The sequence below is a fragment of the Grampus griseus genome (genome assembly GCF_964374135.1).
Source record: "Grampus griseus genome assembly, chromosome: 8".
Taxonomy (NCBI): Eukaryota; Metazoa; Chordata; class Mammalia; order Artiodactyla; family Delphinidae; genus Grampus; species Grampus griseus.
Genome location: NC_139002.1, coordinates 24,055,255 through 24,079,775, shown reverse-complemented (window position 1 = coordinate 24,079,775; position 24,521 = coordinate 24,055,255). Strand labels below are relative to the sequence as shown.

Here is a 24,521-nt window from a genome sequence, read left to right as displayed (position 1 = left end):
CCATAGAATTAAGTCCAGATTTCCTTGGCATACATTCAAGGCCCCTCCCAAGCTGGCCCTTGTCTACTTTTCTAGCTTTGGCACCCACTGTTGTCCCATCCTTCATGGTCCTGAAACCCCCCTGTTGTTTCGTGCCCCTCTCTCTTTCCCTTTGTCCTATAAATTCTGACTCATTCTCAAGACTATTTTGAATCTATTCTGTGAAATCTTCTCTGTTCTTTTAGATTCCCTTTGTATATGTGTGTGCACACAAATAAAGTAACTCTATGAGCAGATGCTTTACAATTTAGAAGTCTTTCTTTCACTAAACTGGCTTATGTAAATAATCTATAAATACTTGCTGAAGAAAGGAAGGAAAAGACAAAGCGCACATGAGAGTTCATAAATTTGTATAATGCTTCTTGTATAGTGATTGTTTAGGATTTATGCTGATTTGAAGATTATTATTAACATCACTGACTTGGTAGTTCAGATTATGGATGAAGGTGGGAGATACTTGTTTAAATTATCTTTTTTGGAAAGATTTTAGGTTAATTTTGTATTGTAACCCAAAGGTTTGAGTTCTAGCTCTACCACTGACTATATTTAAATTATCTAATCCTATTTCCTTATCTGTAAACTGTGAAATTTTAATACAATTTTCATTCATTGATTCATTTGTTCATTCATCAAACATTTGTCTTCTAGACATTATTTTTATCTTTAAAATTTAACCTTTAAATATGGACTTTCCAGTTATACTGCTTAAACCTTTAGAAAATGCACCAAAATGTTTGTGTTTTGTTTTTTTTTTCTTAGCAGCTTATTTGCCTACCTTATTCTTTTGGAAAGCTGCACAAAACAAACTGTCTTTCAGATATGTGGTCACTAGAGATTGTAGTTTCAGCTCTATCTATAAATAATTATATATGGATAGGTGATTTAATATTAGCCCAGCATCTGAAATGATATACAAAAATTGCTTTTTGTTAGTTTCTTACCAGGGAGGCATTGATTGCTAAATAGAATATTAAAGAGATTGATATGCAAGATTGGCTATTTTTTTGCAAAGAGGGAAAGTAATAGAAGGTAAGAAATTTCATGCAGATTTATGTAATGGATAAGTTAGATGTGATTTCCTCAAAGAATGTTTTTCTCCTTTGTAAACAAAACATTTTCTTTGCTTTTGCCTTGCTGAATGGAAGATTGATTATCTTAATTGTGCCTCTATTCAAACTCACTTATAAATGACTGTGTGGCAAACTGTAAGGAAATAGAATAGAGAATTTCAGCATTTGAAAGTTTTCACTGCACAAGTGAACTTTAATTTTGGATTTTAAATTTTAATTTGGCTATTAAAATCATGAGCTAGTTGATTTCTTAGTTAAAGAAAATTTGTGAGAGCATGAGGATAATAATACACTGTGACTGCACATGTCATATTTTAGCAGAGGAGGTACTAGGTTGGTGTTGAGAAGTTTTATAGATAGGAAGAGTAAGAATTAGGAAATAGTAAGTGAACTTGAAATTTCGTAGTATATTTTTATTGCCTTTAAGGTGAAGGTGGCAAAGATGTAAGAAATTGATGGTAGTTCAGTCTTTCTATAATATAAGGCACTTAAGATATTCTTTTGTAAACTTTTAAAAATGTATTTAAACAACTTAAATGAGAGTTAATCTTTTCATGATTGTAAGCCATTGTTTATTATGTGCTGCAGATCATGATTTTTCTAGTTTTAATGTGTAATTCATTTCAACTAAATTTGAAAATAGAAGCCTGAAATGGAGTAAAAACTTAAGACTACTGGAGTAGATTTATCTCCGACAGATCTACTTATCTTAGCAGTGGTTTATTAGTTTTTTTAAATGAAAACTCAATTCTTTGGTTGCCAAAGTGTCATGGGGGAAATAACAAAAGTTAATAGGATTCAAAATGTAGAACATTTTGGAAAATGGTGTTTTGCTCATTTAGGCATACTCTTTTGTAAAATACTTTGTATTAAAAGAAATAAAACTTCCAATAAAGGACAACTATGTGACTTTTCAATTAAGTAGTGATTGTGGAATTTTAAGGGAACTTGGGAGCAATTTATAACTCATTTCCATTTTTGAAGAAGAAAAGACTTTTGTTTACTGCTGTAAAGAATATTGAATGATGCTGTCTTCCTTTTTTTTTTTTTTTTAGTGGAAATTTCTTATCCTATATAGAAACTTTGTAGAATTTTGGGTTTGTAGTTGGCATTTATGCTCTGGCCTACAATTCAGATCATGACTATTTTGGTCAATTTCAAAATAAGAAAAAGATGGAATTTTAAGTAATTTGTAGTTTGTGTTTAGCGAGGTTTGGAATATATCCTCTGATTGACAGAGGCAAGCTTTGACCTGGGTAATTAAAAAGAGTGCATACTGGGACCAATTTACTAATGCTTGAACAGTTAATTGGCTCTGTTTTAAGAGGTGTAAGAGTGCTTGTAATACACTCTCCAGAGTGTTAGATGCCATCATTGAGTTGTTTTTCTATGCATTGTTTTATTAGTCCTGTTGTATCATATCACTAAATCAGTATTCAGCTAAACCCAAACGTCACCATTACGGAATAAATTTCTAGGAGACAGAAATAAACTGAAAATATTCAAAAATATTTTAATTAGTATGATAACATTATTATTAAAAAGTGAAGGGGAAATCAGGCTATTACAATTTAGCATTATGGTGGAGGAACAGTAATTTCTCAGCTCTGTCAGCTGCTCTTGGGTTTACTGTTCTGCACATTTACCTTAGTAGGTAGATGCTCATTTTCAGCAGGCACATTTAATAATAACATTAATCTTTTTGTGCTCATAACTCATAAAAAACATTTTCCATAATTTCTTCTGTAAGTTTGTACCTGGGATTTATAGCTTGGGTAAATCTCAGAAATCAGTCTCTCTTTAACTATCGAAAATGGTTGGCTGTATATAGCAATCAGAATTTTTTTATCTTCCCAATGCTTTCTTAGAAAGTTGTTTTGAAGCTTTATTAGTGAGAACAGAATGTATTTTGAATACCTCATTTTTCTGTAAAATTTTCTTTTCTTCACAGTCTTTATATTCTTTGTCAGGATCAGAAATAGTTTATCATGAATTTTGGAATTTTCCCTCCTTGTGAAATTTTGAGGTGTCAAAGTTGACATTCTGCTTTTAATTCATACAATATGGGGAGGTTCCTTTTTAAAAATCCTAAGTGGGGGCTTCCCTGGTGGCGCAGTGGTTAAGAATCCGCCTGCCAATGCAGGGGACACGGGTTCGAGCCCTGGTCCGGGAAGTTCCCACATGCCGCAGAGCAACGAAGCCCGTGCGCCACAACTACTGAGCCTACGCTCTAGAGCCTGCGAGCCACAATTACGGAAGCCCATGTGCCTAGAGCCCGTGCTCCGCAACAAGAGAAGCCACCACAGTGAGAAGCCCGCGCACCGCAATGAGGAGTAGCCCCCGCTCGCCACAACTAGAGAAAGCCTGCGCGCAGCAACGAAGACCCACCACAGCCAAAAATAAATAAAATTAAAAAATAAATTTTTTAAAAATCATAAAAAAAAATCCTAAGTGGAATTAAATAACTAAAATTTAAATACAATTCTTAAAGCTTATTTCTATGAATGCTATATGGTAAGCAGAAAGGCAATAAAGATAATTCTCTATATTTAGACTGAATTGATTTCCTCACTAACAAACACTGACTGACCAGCAAGAATGCCCATTCACTCCTTAATCCATTACATGCAATGTGGCTTCCACCTCTACTCCTTAGTAGAGTGGTTGAAATTGTCTCATTCCCTTTTACTTTATAAACATTTAAGGTCTTTGGCCTAACAAAATTTACTGTGGCACTAAGGGATGATCCTTTACTTTCTGTATAGTAAAAGGAAATAATCTATTCTCCTTCACTTCACATCAGCCCTCCTCTCCATTTCTCAGAGTTGTTCTGGAGTTATATAGCTTTGTTTTTAATTTTAATACAGCTTCAAGAGTGTTACCCTTTTTTTTTTTTCTTTTTAAGAATCATTTATTGTTTAGTTAATGTTGTAATTTATAGCAGCGGTCCCCAACCTTTTTGGCACCAGGGACCGGTTTCGCGGAAGACAGTTTTTCCACGGGGTAGGGGAGGGAATGGTTCGGGGGTAATGCGAGCAATGGGGAGCGGCCAATGAAGCTTTCCTTGCTCTCCCACCGCTCACCTCCTGCTGTGCAGCCTAGTTCCTAACAGGCCACGGACCACCACCAGTCCACCAACCAGGGGTTGGGGACCCCTGATTTATAGAGTTTGCTTAATCGGTCTTTTTTTTTTTTTATGTGGACCATTTTAAAAGTCTTTATTGAATTTGTTACAGTATTGCTTCTGTTTTATGTTTTCGGGTTTTTGGCTGCAAGCCATGTGGGATCTTAGCTCCCCAACCAGGGATCAAACCTGCATGCCCTTCATTGGAAGGCGAAGCCTAAACCACTGGACTGCCAGAGAAGTCCCAGTTACACTTCTTATTGAGACATTTTGTGCTCATTCAATTTTAACATTAGAATTTCATTTTTGTTTTTGCTTTTGCTGTAGTTGTGAATGCTCTCAGAAATAAAAAGAGATAAGGGAAATAAAACGTGTAGAAGCATATTTAAGCATACGTTTATACCTCTTTTAGAGAAAAAAATGAGGTATACAAGATATATTCTGTTGCCTGTCTACCAGAGGAATTTTATACAATATTCTAAAGTTTTAAACTTCTCAGAAGTAAGACCCTAACTCATTCATTTTTGCATACCCATTATGGGCTAAATGTACTAAGCACTCAGCAAATGATTATTAATTCAACTTGAAGGGAGTGCTTGAGTTTTCTATATTTTTTGAATGAAATTCAAATTCATGTAATGGTCATGAATTTGATCATACATAAGTCCATATGTATAGAAATAACTAGATTCTTTGTGTATGTATAAACCCTCAGTGTGTATACAGACTCTTACATGAAGTTTTCTTGCATGATTCTCTAGAGGGAATTTTAAACATAACTTATTTGTTATTTTATAGGCATATTGCACATTTCATTTTTCTTTACTGACTAATTTGTTTTCCCATTAAGGTGCTGATTGCATATTTTCAAAGCATCTGCAATTAATTAAAATCTTTACAAGCTTCCTTAAACCTAAATACTGTAAATTTTATACTTGAGAAATCTGAGATGGAAATTAAGTGGTTGACAGTTATTAATAAAAGTCTTATGATCAGATCTAAATTTCATATGATCGGATTTCTAGTGTTAAACCCTTATCAATAATAAGTACTTATTTATTTTTTATACTCAGTATTTAATAAATAATAAATATTTCATAGTATTGTATTCCACTTTAATATTTTCACATTAAATATCTATTTATCAAGTATTTGAGAACCTGCTCTGTGCTTCATGACTACAGTAGTGAGCAGTGTTAAAAAATGTTTAAAGAATATAGTTTAGGTGATACAAACTTTAACATTTCATGAAGTGGACAGTTTCCTTTTGTAGAACTGCAAAATGGGGCAGAAGGCAGGAGGCTTTTATAGGATAAAGAATAAAGAACAAAGAAGAGAAAAATTGAAGATATCTGATTGATTGGGGCCACATTAATCAACCTTGTTTGGAGTGAGAAGACCCAGAGTTGGCTTGGCGTTTGGGGATTGGCTGACAGGACATACAGCATTTGGACATTTATAGGGACACGGAAGTTGTCTAAGTTTTGGTTTGCTGATGTGGCACCCCAGGCAGGAGCAGCTCCATCTTAGCCCTAGAAATCTATTTCAGTAATGATAACAGGACCTGGCCTCTACTTTCATGAAACTTACTGCCTAGAAAAGGATGCAGACATTAAACAAAAATGAATTCACTCTAGGTATAGCACTGAAGAGAAATCTACAGGATGTTTTACTAAGGGAGTGCTGTTTAGAAATGTTTAATCTGAGACCTGATTACTTGAAGTTAACCAGGTTTGGTATAATAAGAATATATATTTCGTCTTTGTCCCTGGTTCCTGACAATGAAGTCAGAGGTTTTAACCCATGGAATTTCCTGAGTGATGGAAGTGTTTCGTTGTTCATAAGAAGCCCCTGTTCAACACAGTTGAATTTATGCTAATGAGGTGACTCAGGGTGGGATGTCTAGATAGCTTCAGGGTGGGGACTGGTCACCAGAAAGACTAAGCATGTGATTAGCCCCATCCCTCTTCCTGGGAGGAGGTTGGGCCTGGAAATTGAGTTGTAAGAACTCTTGAACAACAAGATTCTGAGACCTTCCAGATTGGTGAATGTGTTGATGTGCTGGGAAGGTGACCCTCCTGTAGAAGACATGGAAGCTCTGCACCCCATCCCCACTGCATACCTCATCCTGTGCATCTCTTCCATCTGGCTGTTCCTAAGTTATACCCTTTAAATAAATAAACTGGTAATCATAAGTAAAGGATTTTCCTGAGTTCTAGAGAATTATCAAACCTGAGGAGGGGGTCGTGAGAATCCCTGAATTTGTAGTCGGCCAGGTAGAATGGCAAGTAGCTTGGTGACTGCATTTTGCAGCTGGCATCTGAAGTATGGAGTCTTGTGGGACTGAGCCCTTTACCCCTGGGGTCTATGCTAACTCTGCATAGTGTCGGAATTAAATTGAATTGATAGACACTCATTTGACTTTGAAGACTTAGTGTTGAAGAGAAACCACATGTTTGGTGTCAGAAAACACTACAAACCAGGCAAAAGGAAGTAGAAGAAGATTCCAGTAGAGAAGTAGCAGTAATGCAGACTCTGAGGTGGGAAGGGGCTTGACTTGTTCCAGAATCTTGAAAGTGTGGCTTCAAAGCTTGTAAGCAGGTGATAGACATGATCAGATTTGAAACTTATTAAAAAAAATTCTAATGACAACACAGAGAATTGGAGTGATCAGAAGAAGAATGGTTGCAGGGAGACTCATTAGGAAGGTGGTACAGTATTCCACACAACAGAGAAGAGAGGCTTGGGAGCAAAGGTCATGAAAGTGGGAATGGTCACATACAAGGTGACACAGAAAGCACCCCCATATGTTTTATGAAGTTTATAAAATATTGATTCTGAAGAAATAATTGTACAAGTAGCAAATTCAAAGCTTTAATGGTGAAAGTTGAGATTCAGGATGATGTAGAAGACCTAGCATATGTACATATTTTATGAAGTTTATAAAATATTATTGATTCTGAAGAAATAATTGTACAAGTAGCAAATTCAAAGCTTTAATGGTGAAAGTTGAGATTCAGGATGATGTAGAAGACCTAGCATATGTACATATTTGTGTGACCTTGTTAAGCTATTTAGTCATCTGACTCACATTTTCTCAATTTTGAAAATGGGAACAATAATTCTTTTTCTTCCTACTTCATAGAGTTTGAAGATGAAGTAAGATAATGTATGTCAGAGCACTTCATAAATTTGTTGTAGAAGAATGCTACTTCTCATCTGTATTTCTTCTCATCATCAAAACTGAAAGCAAAATAAAAGCTAGTTGGGTTACATTTCTTTTTTGGATATTTTCATCTGCCCTACTTAATAACTGAGTCTTCCAAGTGTGTATTTTAGGAAAAGTATTCCTATTTTAGGTGAAATATTTTTCTCAGAGGTTCTGAAACTGTATTTCAGGAACAGCCAGTTCATAGAGGTGACCCTGATCTCTTAGTGTGTATGAACTACTTTTTTTTTTTAAATTTCTCAGAGCCTTAAGACAGGAGTGTGGGTGTGACCATAGGGCTGGGAGGGTAGAGAAAAATGAGAGAATGATTAGTCAGTGAGGGAGGAGTGGTTGCATCTTCCAATCTGGAAGTACCTAAAGAGAAAGAGGCATGTTGACAGCCAGGATCCATAAATTGAAGGCTGCATTCTGCCAGATGTTAAGCATTTAGCAGGGCTAGTGGAGTCGATTCATTCGTTAGTGGCTGCTCTGCAGAAATAGAAGAACATGGCTTTCATTTTAGTGCTTATGTGGATAACTATCCTAGAACAGTTCATTTTATCATCAGGGCAGGGACTCTGTCTTATTCACTGCTATATCCCCAGTACCTCGTAGTATGTTTGTCACATGTCTCCTTAATAAAAACTTATTGAAGGAAGGCATTTTTCTAAAGCGTCTTCATAATACTTATTAAACTTTCTTAGACCATGTTTATCATGTACAACTATGCTTATGAACATAATGATTCTCTGAAATGTACCATATACCCATGTAGTCCACAGAGTCTAGTTGGTTCTCCCTCCTTGACATCTCTCATACCTGTTCCCCACTTCCATCTCCACTGCCACTTCCTTCATTGAATCCCTTTCCTCATCTGGATTATTGTAGTTTTTAAACTGATATCCTACCTTCAAATCTTATACCCTCCAACGACCCTTCCCATTGCTGCCAGGGTGCAGCATCTGTAAGATACAAGTTTAGTCTTCTGCTAAAATACTTAAATGGTTCCCTTTTACTTAGAGCAGTGAGTTTCCAGCCATGATGTTCTAACACACTGATATGTCACAGTCATTTGGAAGGTGATAGGTAGCATTTGGAAGGTGATAGGTACCTCATAGTATTTGTGCTGTCCCTCATGAAAATGAGTCCAGAGAGAGATAAAAGTGAGGATGGTGCCATATTTATAATTAGCTTTTAAATGGTTCATGAAATCACAAGGATAGAGAGAGACAGAGCAGCTAAAATGTCCAATGTCCATTTTCTTTACCACCTTACCTAACTAGAAAGAGCATACTTCTAAACTAGACCTTGACAGAACGATAAACTCAGTACTTTTCTCCAGAATGTTTTCATTATGGCAATACCCTCTTTACTTAGTGATTTTTATTTATGCTTTGTGTTTGTTGTAGATGATAGTGCTTTTAAAATTTTTTAATAGATTAAAGGCATTAATAGAGGCACATTGTACTTTTTAATACAGATATTGTACATTTTTATAGTTATATGTTTCTAACCCTTCAAAGAATGAACTAAAAGACAAAAAGCTCAATATGAAAATGTCTTTCTCCATCATCTCTACAGTTTTAGTAGGTTGAAATTGTGTTTCTGAAAGGAGTGATTGCCAACTTAAATTTGTTTGTCATTGTCATGAATTGAGGAGTATAATGCAGCACAGACAATATGGTATGGCATCAACTGTGGGATCATCTTACAGATCAGGAAATAGCAAGACCTTAATGTTGTCAATTACAAGAAAGTCATAGTAATACAAATCCAGATAATGTTTTATCCATTTAAAAGTAAGTTTTCGTCATTTTGAATTTGTATTTTCCTTCAAATAGATAAACATGTATAGTGGAATATTGAGTTAAGGTGTTTATACTAACTCACTTTCTAATTTATTTTGTATTGTACTTATTTTGTGAAGGCCACTTGCTTTATAGTAAATGTTAAAGGAGCATATTAAATGATTCTAGGTGTTAAAATACAATTAATTCAAGTATTCTGCTTGACATATCACAGTACAGATCTCAGAGCCAACAGAGCAACTGGAGATTAGGGGAAAACGCAAGAAGCAAGGAAATCACAGAGAGGGGAGCCCAACTCTGCCTAAATCCTTGGCTGAGTGTCACATTTCACAGGCTGAGGGAAGACTCATAGGAAACCAGGCTAAAAAAACAGCAGTTGGAAGCCATAAGAACAAAACAGAGATGAGATATAAGTAGCTGAGTACCATGGGTTAGAGAGAATTTGCAGTTTGAATCCAGGCAAGGTAATTGTCTATTAGAATAGAAATCTAATAATCCTCAGAAAAACCTAACAGAATTAAGTTTTTCTATAATATATTATCTAAAGTATCTAGTTTTCTACAAAAATATGAAACGTAGTGAAGCAGGAAATTGTGATCCGTGGCCAAGAAAAAGTACTCAATAGAAACTCTTGTTAGCCCAGATTTGAATTTATCATAGATTTCAATGTAGCTATTTTAAGTATGTTAAAAGAATTAAAGGAAAATATAGGTATGTAAATAAACAGATAGGTAGCCTCCCCAGAGCAATGGAAACTATATTTAAACAAAACAAAAACAAATGTGGTATTAGACCTGCCTGAAAGCACAATTACTGTAAAATTTTTGCCAGGCAGGCTGAAAAACAGTTTGGAATTGTCAGAAGAAAGCAACAGCAAACCCGAGGACCCAGTAGAAATAACCCTGTGCAAAGAACAGAAAGAAAAAAGATTGCAGAAAAATGAACAAAACTAAGAGAACTGTGAAGTAGTCCATTATACATGTTCTTGCAATCATGGAAGGAATGGTAAGAAAGAGGCATAAAAATATTTGAAGAAATCATAGCCAAAGACTTCCCAAATTTACCGAAAAGCATTGATAGATCCAAGAAGCTTGCAGAGAGCCCCAAGAAAGACAAATACAAAGAAAACCATTCTTAGACACATCATAGTCTAACTGCTGTATGATAAAGAGAAAATTTTGAAATCAGCCAGAGGAAAACAACACTTATTGCTACACTTCAAAGAAAAAACTGAAATTATTTCTCGCTGATGAAAAAATTCAAGCTTCTAAGAAAAAATTAGAATTTTAGAAAACTTATATCCACCAGTAGCTTCCCAATACTTTGAAAGACATTTAAAATGATATTGACCATGATATTAAGAAATATGATTTTTAAAAATATTGTATAATGAAATGTGTTAATATTTGAAGATCCATATAAAGAAGATATGCATAATTTAGTGAACCAGTATTTTCCACATGACTGGTGCACAGTGTTATGAAATCATTCACTGGTAAAAGATCCATTCAAAGTGCAAAGTAGACCAATGGATTTTAATGTAACAGAGTACAGGAAGCTTATTGATAATGGCTTCAGATTCCACATTGTAACTACTTTTTAAGAAACTTCCACTCATCAGTGTTTATTGTAGTATCAAAGGAGAGTAACTGCACTTCTCTAAAAAGGCTGTTAAATTACTTTTCCCTTTCCCAACTACCTATCTCTGAGAGACTGGATTTTCTTCGTATGTTTCAACCAGAACAATGTATTGAATGCAGAAGCAGATATGAGCATCAAGATATCTTCTTCTGAGCCAGACATTAAAGAAATTTGTAAAAATGTAAAACAGAGCCCTTTTGTTTTGGAAAGAGTAGCTATTTTCATAAAAACACTATTTATGTTACCTTATATGTTAATATATAATAATGTAGTGTTTATTATTACTTTTAAATTAATGAATTTTTAAAAATTCTAAGTTTCAACTTCTAATACATTAAATGGCAATAGATATAATCCACCTTAACAGGAGCTCTTTGGAGTCCTTTATATATTTAAATGTATAGGTGCCGTGGGACCAAAAAAGCTTGAGAATTACTTTGGTAATTCTCTGGCTCCACCTTTAGATAACAGATTCCTTTGAGAGCACCAGACTGGAAAATTGGAAATACCTTGTAGCTTGGGAGATTAGTGTTCTTCAGTATACAATGACATTCAATTTTTGTTGACATCCTTGATTATTTTCAAATGGACTGTATAGTAGTATGCTGTTGAGTTGTACTGCTTACTGCCTCTGATGGCAGCCTTTTCTTCTTCCCTTCTGATATTTGTTTCCAGACCTTTTATTTTTAGCAGGGAATTTTACCAAGAAAGCAATAAAGGACTTTTGCAGTAGTGACTAATCCTTATTTTCTTTACTTCTTCCTTCTTTGGCTATGTTTAGAGGTTATCAAGGAAGAGCTGTACAAAGAATGTAAGCAGACTTCAGTAGAGGGCTGCACAGTCAATTGCTATGCTATACTGAGTTGTTATTCAGTTTCTGGGAAACAGCATTAATCATTTGAAATCAAAGAAGCATTGAAGTTTGTCTCATATGGTGTGAAAAAGAATTATAAAGTGGGTAACTAAGAGAAATTCGTCCAGAATTGTTTTTTAGTCCTGCTTACTGCTTATAAGCTGTTAAATGCGTGTGACAATGTTTGTTTGTATTTCTTATCTACCAGGTGACAAAACCAATCTGCCAGAAATAAACTTATTATAAGGGATGTTCATTACATAAATGTGTAGTAAATTTATTTTAACATTGCATTACTTTGTTCTCACAAAACAAAAGTAAAAAAGCCTAAATACCTACCTACTTGGATGAAACTGTATAGTTCCCAACTTTCTGTATCTTGGTGTTCTATCTTATTTTTTAATTGTTCTTAGTTACTTCGTACTTAATTCGAATTTAGAAGGCCCTTCACTATCAATGAGCTAATACAGATCTGATTGTTGTTTTAAGATTTATTGCGATCAAAAAATTATCAGATATTTCTGTACTCTCTCGTCTGGCCTTTTACATTTTTACCTAATATTTTTGGTAGTTTTGAAACTTGCGTAGTGGACAAGAGCACTAAAACAAATTTATTTTACACTTTATTTCTTTGATAGTTGAGTTACATGGAAGTAATTAAACTGTCAAATTTGTCCCATATTGTGTTTAAGGGACTTAATAGTGATTTACTTTTTGAACCATATTTTGTTTTACTTTTGAAATGACATGGGTTTTCTTTCTCAGTGCAAATGATTATGGTTCTGAAAGTCACATAGAGGCTTTTTCCAGAATAAAAGGCTTCTAATTTGAGGATCTCAGTTAGGGATATTTATTTGGGGCTAGAAATAAGACCTGATTATTTATGAGCTGTTTTCTTAAACGACAATTTCCCTTGCCTTTTCTTAGGCTAAAGATGAAGAAGAAGCCTTTCTGGATTGGAGTGATGATGATAATGATGGATTTGATCCAAGCACACTTCCAGATCCAGATAAGTACAGAAGCTCCGAAGAATCAGATAATGAAGATATGGAAAACAAAATTAGGTATGTTTCTACCGTTGGTGGCATTAAGAATATGGGTCTTCTCCTTTTAATAACTCCAAAAGATGTGTGGAGACAAACATCTCATGCTCTTCTCGTCATTTTAGGGGCCCTTCTACTGTTTCTGTTAATTCCTGTTAACAGATATATTGGGTGATATGAGAGTTGTATCTTTTTCTTTGTCTATTCTCTTCTTGTCTCTCTCTTTCTGAATCTTTTATGCTTAAGTATTTGATGCACTAGGGTATATTTAGTGCAAACAGAGGTAAGATTTTATTTTGATTCACTGTTGAGATTGGTGTTAAAAATTATTTCTGAATTTTTTAAAAGGGCAGTTTTACTTTCACATTCTTTGATGTAAAATTAAGTAAGAAACACATAAAATAATGGAAAACTCGTACATAAACAGCCTTTGACAAATTCTCTCAAATTAGAATCTGTTCATTTTAATGTGGACTTACTTGCTGCCATGCCAAAAATAGATGAAATGTAATGAATTGAATGGCTTGCTCAGCACTTGTTTTCAGAGTACTATGTATTAGATTAAATTGAGATTCTGTTGATTTAAAAGTTGAGAATATTGAACTGCATGGTTCATGACTGAACTAAATCAATGAGCCTATTTAGGCACAAGGGGGAGGTACTAATGATGGATGAAGTTAATATGGTTGAAAGGGAGAGGAAGCTTGTTGGAACCCCTAAAGTTGCTAGTCTGAAAAGTTTGGAGTTGAAAAAATAGGCCACAGAGAGCTATAATCCAGTTTTAACTAAGAGCATTATGAAAAGGTCTCAAAAAGATTATCCCCTTAAGAGAAAAATGCTATAGAGAGATCATTTCAGAGTTACTCTTTATTTTAATATTGTGCTCATTTAAACATAGTATTATTTTATAATAGTGAAAATGACTTATCCAAAATGCAGTCTTCCCATGTGATGCCAGAAACTTGAGACATTTGCTATTGGACAACTAGGTAATGGACATAATAGCTTTACTACCACAAGAAGCACCACAGGTGAAAATAATTTATTAGGATTTAGAAAAAATATTTAAATGATAAGGGTTAAATAATTTAGGTCCAGGGCATAATTCTAATCTTTAGAAATTGACCTCTAAGAGTAAATATGCATATTCTACTTCAGAAAATACACATGTCCAGACCTTGATGAACTGTCAGTATGGTGGTTTGTTGCCCTTTTTATTCTTATATAAATGTCCCTGTTTCAGAGTAGTTTATGGGATCTCCATTTTGATAGATGTGATCTAACTTAACACGTATAACTTTGTATCATTAACTTCTAAATGCTCTGTGTAATTTTACTTTCTGAAGGGAACTTTAATTGGTTCTTACAGTTTGTTATTTGGCCATATTTTCCACATCTGTCTAACATACCTTTAAAACATAGAGCCAACCTTTGAAATCACTGGTAAGATGTCAGCAATCCTTCTGTATCTGATTCATAAGGATTTTTGTCTAACATTTTTCATGATAGTTTCTGGGTCGTCCTTAATCTACATACAGCAGACATTTCATTTCATTCTTTTGGCATCTCTTACCCTCATAGTGACATTTCCCTACTACCACGTAGTTAATATGACTTGTTCTCAAATAGTTTCACATTTCATCTTCTTAATGAGCTTGTAAATGCTTTGTAGCTAGAAAATCTGTCTTTTTATACCAATACTTTCAGCTCCAGCTTTTACTCATCTCCCCAGCATTAATGTCATAGGCACAGAAAAAGGCCCTAAAATACTTGTATTGATTAATAGATTTATGAAGGAGATTTATAGAGTAAAAGAGAGAAGCATAATGATAAGCAACTATATAATTGGTCCTAATAGCTTAAATGATACCAGAGATGACAGAATAGATGGTTGGAGAACTGGAAGAAGCCAAGTTCCAATAGTGTAATGGTGATGCACAAGATGGTAGTAATACCTTGAGAGATGCCAAAGCATCTTAACTCAGTGACAAGCGTTCAGATGGGAAATATTTAAGCATTACATGAAAATTAAAATAGTTTTAAGTTAAGGCATAACTGATAACTATATTAGCAGAGATTGAAAGGAATTGATAAACTTGTCTTAGGCTGAAGAAAAATTATCTTGTTGTTGAAAAGAATATCAACAAGGACTTTATTCCTTTAGTACATTTAGGGGCTTCCTAGCAGTTTTGTCTTTGTATGAGCACAGTGATTATCTAGTCCACCCTCCTCCTCTTATAGATGAAAAAGCCACGGCTTCGAGGGATAAAATCATTTGTCTGTGATCACAATACAAGTTAGGCACAGGTCAGTGTGATCTGCCTGAATCAAATTGAACCTCTGGTTCTAATACTCCAGACAAGTTATATAGAATTACTATGGCATTAGAAGAGGTAGCTCAGGAAAACTACCTCAAGACAAATTTAATGTTATTTGGCTGAAGACCTGATCCATGGACTAACCATAGGATAGATTTGACTGGACCATGGTTTCCCTACCTCAGCATTATTGGCATTCTGGCCCAGATGATTTTTTGTTTTGGAGAGTTTGAGGTGGTTGTAGACTGTTTAGCATCATCCTCTACCACTAGCACCTCCCCAGTTGGGATAACCAGAAGTATCTTCAGACATTGCCAGGTATCCTTTGGGGAGCAAAATCTCTCACAGTTGAGAACCAATGGACTAGACCCGGGATGGTAGAATGTATTACTAGTGCTTAATTGCCCCATCCCTCATCCAGGATAGGCTTTGTCTGTATTCCTTTCCATTTAGTCCTAGCAGTCCTTCTCAAACAGGGTCCATCAATCAATCGGGATTGGTACACAAGATAAAACCTGTTTTCCATTCCTGGACTAGAAGGTAGGATTTAGGGTAAGTTACAAGTAATAGTCTACATGTGAAATTTCTATTTATACTCTAATTTTCCCTTCTCTGTTGAAATTACCTCAGTGGCAATGAATAAAGATATATGTAAACTAAAACCACACTGTTTTGGATAAGAAGAGGCATTCACAAGTAAATTCACGTACACTAGAATTTTGACAGTAGTAATTGCTTCTGCTGTGTATAATAATAGCGCCAATTCTATCTTCCTATATTGTTCCAGTTCTGCTACATCTTTTTTTCTTTGCCTCTCATGGACATGACCGAATGCTAAGATTTTGTGATGTTAGCTTTAGAGGATCCTCCTGGCTTGTTCACAGGTTTTATTTGGTGCACTGTTTCTGGCTTCTGCTCAATAATTGTAGGACAGCTAGTGTTCCAGCCTCTTGGTCATCCTCACTCTGCCAGTAGGTTATTCTCTGGATATTAATTTAGCATTTTCAGATATGAGTTTGTATAGGACTGGTTATACCAATTAGAAAGTGGCTATTAGTTCCAAACTAACTAGTATGAGCTAATTTCTTTGAATGTTTCCTTTCTATGTCTCTTTTTCCTTCACTTTGGTGACACCCGTAGATATTCAGCACAGGTAACACATTTGTCTCTCTACATGGAAAGACACTTAGTCAGTAGGAAATAGGCAAAGGAGAGCCAGATTTAGTGGAGAACGACTGAACTTGTGGTCAGTAATTCCTCCTCAGGGAGGTCTGATAGGATTTTAAAGAGTTTGTACCTCTGTCCTCCTCCTCAGCTCAGTATATAGCCACAGTAGAATTTAAACCCTCCTTAACCCTCTGTAGAATTATCAGAATTGTCATCTCTAACACTGAGATTCAAAAGAGATTCTCATATATAAGATCCAACTTCTTTAAGTTAGCATGACAAAAAGAGGTACCTTGCTTATAATATAGTCCCAGGGACAATGAAAATGATATGACCCTGAGTTCCTTTTAAGGAACTTTAAGAATGCTGCCATTAATAGCTCCATTTATCCTTAGAAACAGAGCTATGAAATAGGGGGAGTGGGTAATCTGCCCATCGTACAGAAGGAATGTTAGCTGGTTACTCAGTAGCAGATGCCTGAATTCCATTGGAAGCTCTAAGCTTTTGTGGGCTATTTTTGAAAGTAGGTATAGAAGGGAGAGCTTGCTTTGATGCTCTCTGCTTTCTTTTCTCATCTTCCATCTTACAAATGGGTCCATGCTATCTATGTTTTACTCTGTGGTTTTCATTTCTGATTCCTTCTACGGAACTAGCATAGGTAGAGTTAATACAAGATATTGGGATTTGTTGTTATTATTATTGTTATTAAAATAGACAGAAAATTTAGTAGGAAACCTAGCTCTTTGTTGCAGCGGACTTTGTGACATCAGAGAATTCACTGGTCTGCAGGGAACTACACAGAATCGTGTTCTTGTCTCCAGTGAGTTTTGATATAGACTTTCATACCTTTTGAGGACATAAGACCTCGAATATTGCATGTAATTATCTTTGTGCTCATAAGTGATTTTTCATTTCTTAATCTCCCAAATAGTCCATATAGTAGAGTTATACTGCTTTCACAATAAACATATTTGACTAGCTTCTATATGTGGTGCCAAGAGCTGGAGAAGCAACTTTCTGCATTATTTAAATCACATTCTGATTATTTAAGAGTTAAAAAATTTCTACTTGATCTGTAGTCTCTGGCTTCTTGTCACATTTCCTCCATCCATTCTTTCAACTAAGAATTTTTTTAGTACCTATCCTGTGCCAGGCATAGTGCAGGTACAGAGGATAAAACATTAAGCAAGAAAAATACCTTTCCTGCTTTCACAGAACTTTTAGTTCAGTGGAGGTTACAGATGGATAAACAAGCAATTACAAAACAACATGGTGGTTAAGTACTGTGATTTGTGCACTCGGGGAGGTGATGGGGAGAGGGATGGATGAGCACGAAAGTGATGGGCCTAACACTTGGGCTTGGCAAACCAGAAACAGCTTCCTGAAGGGAGTGATGGCTAAGCTAAACCTGAAGTAAGTTTAAGTTGTAAGAGAGCAGGGAGAAGGTTAAATTGCCCTTCTAAAGAATATGGCAATTTAAGAATATGGCAATTTAATTTAAGAATTAAATTGCCCTTCTAAAGAATATGGCAATTTAAGAATATGGCAATTTAATTTAAGAATTTGAAGTGAGACAAGTGTATAACCATATTCCAGTTAAACTCTTCTTTCAATAAAAGTGTTCCTTTTAGCTGTGCCTCACAAGCTGAGAGAGATTTGGTCCTGAACATGTAATCTAAGATTAATTTTTGTATATCTAGTAGTATTCATTATATTTGGATTATGGCCATCTTCTTGTGAATTGCTAATGATGTGAAAATTTCGAAGTATTGAATATGATGAAAAAGAAGCAGCTGGATGTTCCAGATATTCATTATCCAGCCAAATTAAGTTTTTAATATTTATCATCTTAACCTTTTTCAAGCAAAAAAGGGAAAGAAAAAGGTTGTGGTTAGACTGTTACTGCGTTACATCAATCTTTTCTTCACAGAACACGGTCTCTGACTAAGATTGCTTTATAAAGAATTGTTATATGGTGGGGTATTTGGTAGATTATTCTAGGTGGTATAAGACCACTCACGTGTAATTTGTACTGAGACTGTTGGCATAATTTAGACATGAAAAGCTCTATATGGATTGGTACCTTTTCCTGTACAGGGTAAATTTTCACATCTAATATAATTAGCTGTTCTTTTTGCCTAGCCTGACACAGCTCTGAATCAAAAGGCTGATCAAGGATTTTTGTCTGGTTTTCCATTTGTTTGGGGGTTTTGTTTTGTTTTAAAAATCTGTTTTATACTAGTTTTCTGTTTTTGAGTGAACTTGCCCATGTATCATGTATCTCTTACATGAAGGAGATGAACCACTTTAATCTGTATGGTTTCTCCTAGTGTTCTGTGACAACTCTTCAGTAAATTTTGCCCAGCAACTACTCTTCTATGACTTTACAGTCAGCTTTGTAATACATGGAAGGCTTTTCACCTGGAAAAGAAATATGTATGCATTAAAGATAAATTTGGGGGGAAGGAAAATTCCCAGAAAGCATTTTCCTTTCTTAACTGGTTTTGGTTGGGGCTGAGTATGACACATTATGTATTTTATATTAATTGGTGGCATAGTTGGCACTAAATATAGGGGATGATTTTTTAAGGGGATTTTTTTTACTCAGAGTCTAGGTGATTGTTAAATAGGATTGGGTATAGTTTTCACTTACTGAACCAGTGTTCATTGGTGAATCTAGCTGTGGGTGGTAGATATGGAAAGAAGTTGGCTCAGCTCAGTGATATATTGACTTTATTGTGTGCCTGCCATTCTTTCCTTTTATTTTTTTTAACTTCAGGAGATCATCTCTGATTCCAGTATGCCTAGCAGCTTTCAAGAGTAAATCTCAATCACCTCTTCTTTGTGAAATACAAAGTTCATGACCTATCAAAGTTCATAGAGCTTTTATCAGCACTTAACATGAATTGTGAATAACAAGAAGAGTTAATTTACTGACTTTCTTTAAATTGTGTTCCTTTTGTCTTTTTCCCTTTTGCCATTGCCCTAAAACAAAACAAAAGCATATCCTGTGTGATGTGAAGCATGAATGGACAAACTTCCAAGGCAGATTGTTGGGGTAGCAGGGAGGGTGGAGTGGGGAAGGTGGGAGAGGAGTGGGAAGGCAGTATTATTTGTCTTGGGACTCTTAGGGGAAAGGTTGCTACCTATTGAGGAAGGAAGGCATTATTTTCTGGGGTGAGGGTTGGGATGGGGAAAACACATTTTGAGAAATTTGAGGTTTAGGAAGCTCTCAGCTTGACCTTACTTGCAGTCTCAGGTTTTGCCCTGTGCTTTCTACCCCTCTGTCATTTAGCCACCCATTGAATAACTGTCACTCAGTGACAGTGGTGGGTTTGTCATGTTTCAGAAATACTAGGATCTCTAAGAAGATGGATGAATGTCTCAGGATGCTATGAGGCCAAGGTGAACCACCTAGTAGGTTCACCTAGTAGATGAAACATCTAGTAGGGTTCTCTTGGCTGCTGCCCTGATTATGGTGCATGTTGACTGCTTTCACCGAAAAGACTGTTGAAAATGATACTTTTCAGGACCATCCTTGAGAATGACACCACCCTTTTTTTTTTTTTTACTTCATATTGCTTCATGTAGAATGCATTAATACCTACTGACTATATTACGTTATTTAGTTATGTCATAATTTCTTTATCCATTCCTCTTTTAGAATTTTAGGTCATACTCATGCTTAGTTGTTTGGTTTTGTTTTCTTTTGTTTTTGCTATTATAAGTAATTCTTTAATGGATAACTTTGTTGAACATTGGGTTTTCTCTCTCTTGAAATCATTTGAAGGACTAATGAAGAGTTAGTCTAAACTGTAAAACTTAATTTTGCCAGATAGCTAGAACATTGGGGACATGATTGGGTAGGTGATGATCTTGAATATTAAAAGCTAATCAGTGAAAGTAGTTTGAGGAGAAAAGCTGTTGTGCTTTTGGGGAGCAGATATATTTTACATACAGATTAGTAGCAAGAAAAATCCATAACATAAACCCAACTTGTTTGAGTGTTTAAATATTTTTTTTAATCTGGGAGAAGAGAAATCATGTGTCTTCTAAATTGCTGCAGAGGAGAAGTTCTTAACCTGAACTCTATGGATGAACTTTAGGGGAATCTCAAACATCTTGAAATTGTGTGCAAAATGATGGTTTGGGTGTGCATGTAGCAGACACTCCCGTGCCTTTATCTGGAAAAAGTGTCACGAATTTTCATCAGATTCTTAAGTGGGCTTATAAACCAAAAAAATAGAGATTGGGGGAGCCAGAACTTTTTCCCCATCCCAAATGATGTTTGTGTTTTTTAGAAGGAAACATGTACATGGATCAGTAGTGTGATTGCAGTCCCTTGTGTACTGTTGCCTTCTCACAGTCCCCAACCTTTTCGGATTATTAGAATTCTGATCTAAGAGGATATCATCTGCTCTTGCAGTTATGTTTGTAATGAATGCTGAGCCAGTCAATCTTTTCTTTGACTAAATTGTTTTTACAGATCCGTTTCTAGTACCGAGCAGCTAGAAAAGAGACATTAAGGACATGATACATTTTCAGTTCCATTTCTATATGCGATAGCCTTCACCATCAGAAGGAAACTGGGCAGATTTTATGGAATGTACTGCAGTAATTAATCTTCATTAGGACTGTTGCCATGGCCCTGTAAATGAAAATTTATGATGAGGGGAAAGTCTTTGGCACAACGTATTTGAATACCAGAGTGCCAGTACTTAAGGGTAGGTATAGAGATCTCTGAGAATTTTTTTAACGATCCCAAGGTCATTTATTATTAGCTTAAAATTCTTTAAGAAACAGTCCAAGCTATATTTACTGACATGAATGCAAGAAGGAGAGTTTTATACAATAGGGGCACAAACTGGACATGCAGATGCTGAACTCTTGGTAGCTTTCCACACACAGTTTGGCAGCATGTTGTAAAAGGACACCCAAGGGTTTCTGTGTGAGTGAATACTCCGCTCTCCACCTCAGTCCTCAGCTTCCTTGCAGCTAGCTCAGCCTGCAATTTCACCTGATTTCTTTCCTTTGCATTCCAAAAAAGAATGAGAAAACAGCATGAGGTTGAAAGCTGCACAGACACTGTAGTAAAGGGAGTGTGCTTTCTTCCAGCAGCCCCTTGTCCTGGCATTTGTTAGGTTTCTGAACAGGCTTGTACGGTGATGTTGGTCCTCCATTTTATGATGTAGCACACACCAACTTGCACAGCCTTAATTGTGCATGAACAAAGGCAGCCAGTACAGAAGTAAGGAGCTCTAACATATGGCATCATGATGCTTTCTGGCTGCACAGTCTTCCAGGCTTACAGAATCCCTGGTGATTCTGGTTGCCATTTTGTAACTTAATTATTGGAACTGCTTGCCCCAGTGTCCTTGGAAGTTTAGTGCTCACTCCATTACACTGTGTTTCTCTAAAGCCCTGCATACACCAGGGAAGAAGTCGAAAAGTTTTCCCGGCAAATCTTTTCTTCTATAGTGCCTTGGCCACAATCATATCAGACAGCACTTGGAACATTCTTGAGACTTGGAGTAGCAGTTCCAAATTCAGCACCCTTGTAGCCCAGGGAATGTGGTTTCCAGGTTACAGAGGACATTCTGATGTCTTGTATTGGAGTTTATTCACAAATCATTTATTTAAAGTATGCTATTTAACAATCAGTAGTCTTCCTATTCATGGCAGATACTAATGGTTACATTCTTCTTGTTGGAATGTCCCATCCCTTTCTACATCTGTTAAGACTGTTGACTAAAGCTTCCTAAGGGCCAGAGAGAGAATTTGTAAAAATCAAGCCAAATAAGACTTGGTAGTTTCCTCTACATGGAAAAATATTGTATCAAGGAATCAGGCTGTCTCCTTTTGTCTTTCTGTATCAATACATAGGAATTTAAAGTATGTCTGTTCCTGGAAGAATGGTCTCAGATGCATCTGTACTATGGTTCTATGAACCCAGAGACTGAATGACTTGCCCACATGTACCACCACATATAGTTTGGGAATATGGATCTACATTCCGTATCCTAAACTTAGCAACATGTGGAGAAGTAGGAGTTTTGTGAAATTAAGTCTGTTAGAACAAAGGCAGGCTACTTCGCCCTGCGGGATATTTGTGACTTTTGGAGTCAGATAGACAGACCTAAATTTGAATGTTACTTTCTTTTACAAGTTGTCGACCATGGACAAGTTAAGTTACTTAACCTCTCTGACCCTCAGTTTTCTTCATCAGTCTTTATCAGATGATAATTCTTACCTTGCAAGGTTACCATGAAGATCTAACTAGGGTAAAAAGAAAGCAGAGTATGATATGTAATAGAGTCATTAATATATGATAATCATTTTAATTACTAAAAACAAAACTGTAGCAGGAGTTTTTAAATGCGTATATACATTTACAAGAATAGAATTGAATGTCTTCTGGGATGTGAACTTTCCTTCTTCCTCATCAAAATCATTCATTAAGCCTCAGATACACAACATGGCAGGCCCTATATTCAAAACAGTCTGCAAAACTATCCTACAGACTAGATTGAAGTGATGTATGATATAATGAAAATAATGTCATTAACATATCCTATTCAATGTGTGGATAAAGGGTCCATATTACCAAATTGGAATGTGGGAAATATCTTCACTTGTCTGTTCTCCTTCCTCAGCGTTTCCATTATTCAGGAATTAAACACACTGAAAGTTAACTGTGTGCTTGGCATAGAGCAATAGAGATACTAGATCCCAGCCCTCATAAAGCTTATATTCCAGTGAGGGAATGTAAAGAGAAGAGATGGTGATAAGGGCCATGAAAGTGGTAAATGTAGGCTACCTAGAGAGGAATTGGGAGAGTTTGCTTTATATAAAGTGGTTAGGAAAAACTTCTCTGAAGTGAGACCTGAAGAATTATTGAAAGCCTTCTCTTTAGGAAAGAAGGAATCATTCATCCTAACATTCTAACCATGAATTGCTTGGACAATTATTAAACTTTAAATATTTAAATAAATATTTAATATTAATATTAAATAAATAATTATTTAATATTTAATTTAAATAGTTACCCTAATAGCGACTCTATATAATTATGTATATTCCTGCCAGAGGAGATTCCTCAGCTTTTTTTCATTCCATCATCCTTCAACCATGTGTCTATACTGACTATGATTCTGATTGGTTTCATGGAAGGTGATGAGGATAAGAAGCAGCTGCTATTCTAGTCCATAAAGTGGAAACTCATTAGAAAGGTGTATGCCAGCATGAAGTTTATGAGAACAGGAGAGTGAAGTTAAGATGGACTGATTACTCCAATTGAAGACTGGAAAGGTAATTCAGGTTATGAGTTAAAGCACCATGTCATTCATTGGGGATAAGAGGAGAAAACTTGAATGTATTTTTATGCTTAATTATTTAGGTTATAATGTGTTGATGGTGTATCAACTCTTTTTGAATATATATACAGTGGAATATTACTCAGCCATAAAAAAGGAACGAAGTAATGGCATTTGCAACAACATGGATAGACCTAGAGAGTATTATGCTTAGTGAAATAAGTCAGACAGAGAAAGAAGAAAACTGTATGTTATCACGTATATGTGGAATCTAAAAAAGAAAACAAATGAATGTATAGAAGAAAACAGAAACGGACCCAGATAAAGAAAACAAACTAATGGTTACCACTATTGGTTACCAGTGGGGAGAGGGCGGGGGGAGGGTCAAGATAGGGGTTTGAGATTAAGAGATACAAACTACCAGGTATAATATAAATAAGAAACAAAGATATATTGTCCAATACAGGGAAATATAGCTGTTATTTTATAGTAACTTTACATGGAGTACTATTTATAAAAATATTGAATTACTATGTTGTACACCTGAAACTAACATAATATTGTAAATCGACTATAATAAAAAAGAGAGAAGTTAGTTCCCGTCAAGGGGATTTGGAGATACTATAATTAATATTTATAATGCATTTACTATTCATATATCACTTATCTTGCATGAGGTAGATATTAATCACATTTTACAAATTAGGAAATTCACACTCCATGAAGTTAAGCAGTTTTCCCAAGTTTTAGGCATTTGCTAACATTTGAGTCAGTCAGGTCTGACTCAGAAGCCACTTTCTTCCATACCAGAATTTTTGTAAAACTACCTGTTAAGTAACTGATTTTAAAAAGCAGACATTTCAACATTAAACATGCTGAGGGGAAAAGATGTTCTTTACATTATGAGATGTATAATCCAGAGAAGTTACATGTATTG

The 24,521-nt window shown here is 35.5% G+C and overlaps 1 protein-coding gene across 1 annotated transcript in view; it reads left to right on the top strand.

Moving 5' to 3' along the window:
• The window catches only part of DDX10 (DEAD-box helicase 10), a 292,509-nt gene that overhangs the window by 246,297 nt on the left and 21,691 nt on the right, over positions 1–24,521 (top strand). The window contains exon 17 of the mRNA XM_082660858.1: positions 12,671–12,807. Within this exon, the coding sequence (XP_082516984.1) occupies positions 12,671–12,807 (137 nt within the window). The remainder of the gene's footprint in view (positions 1–12,670; positions 12,808–24,521) is intronic.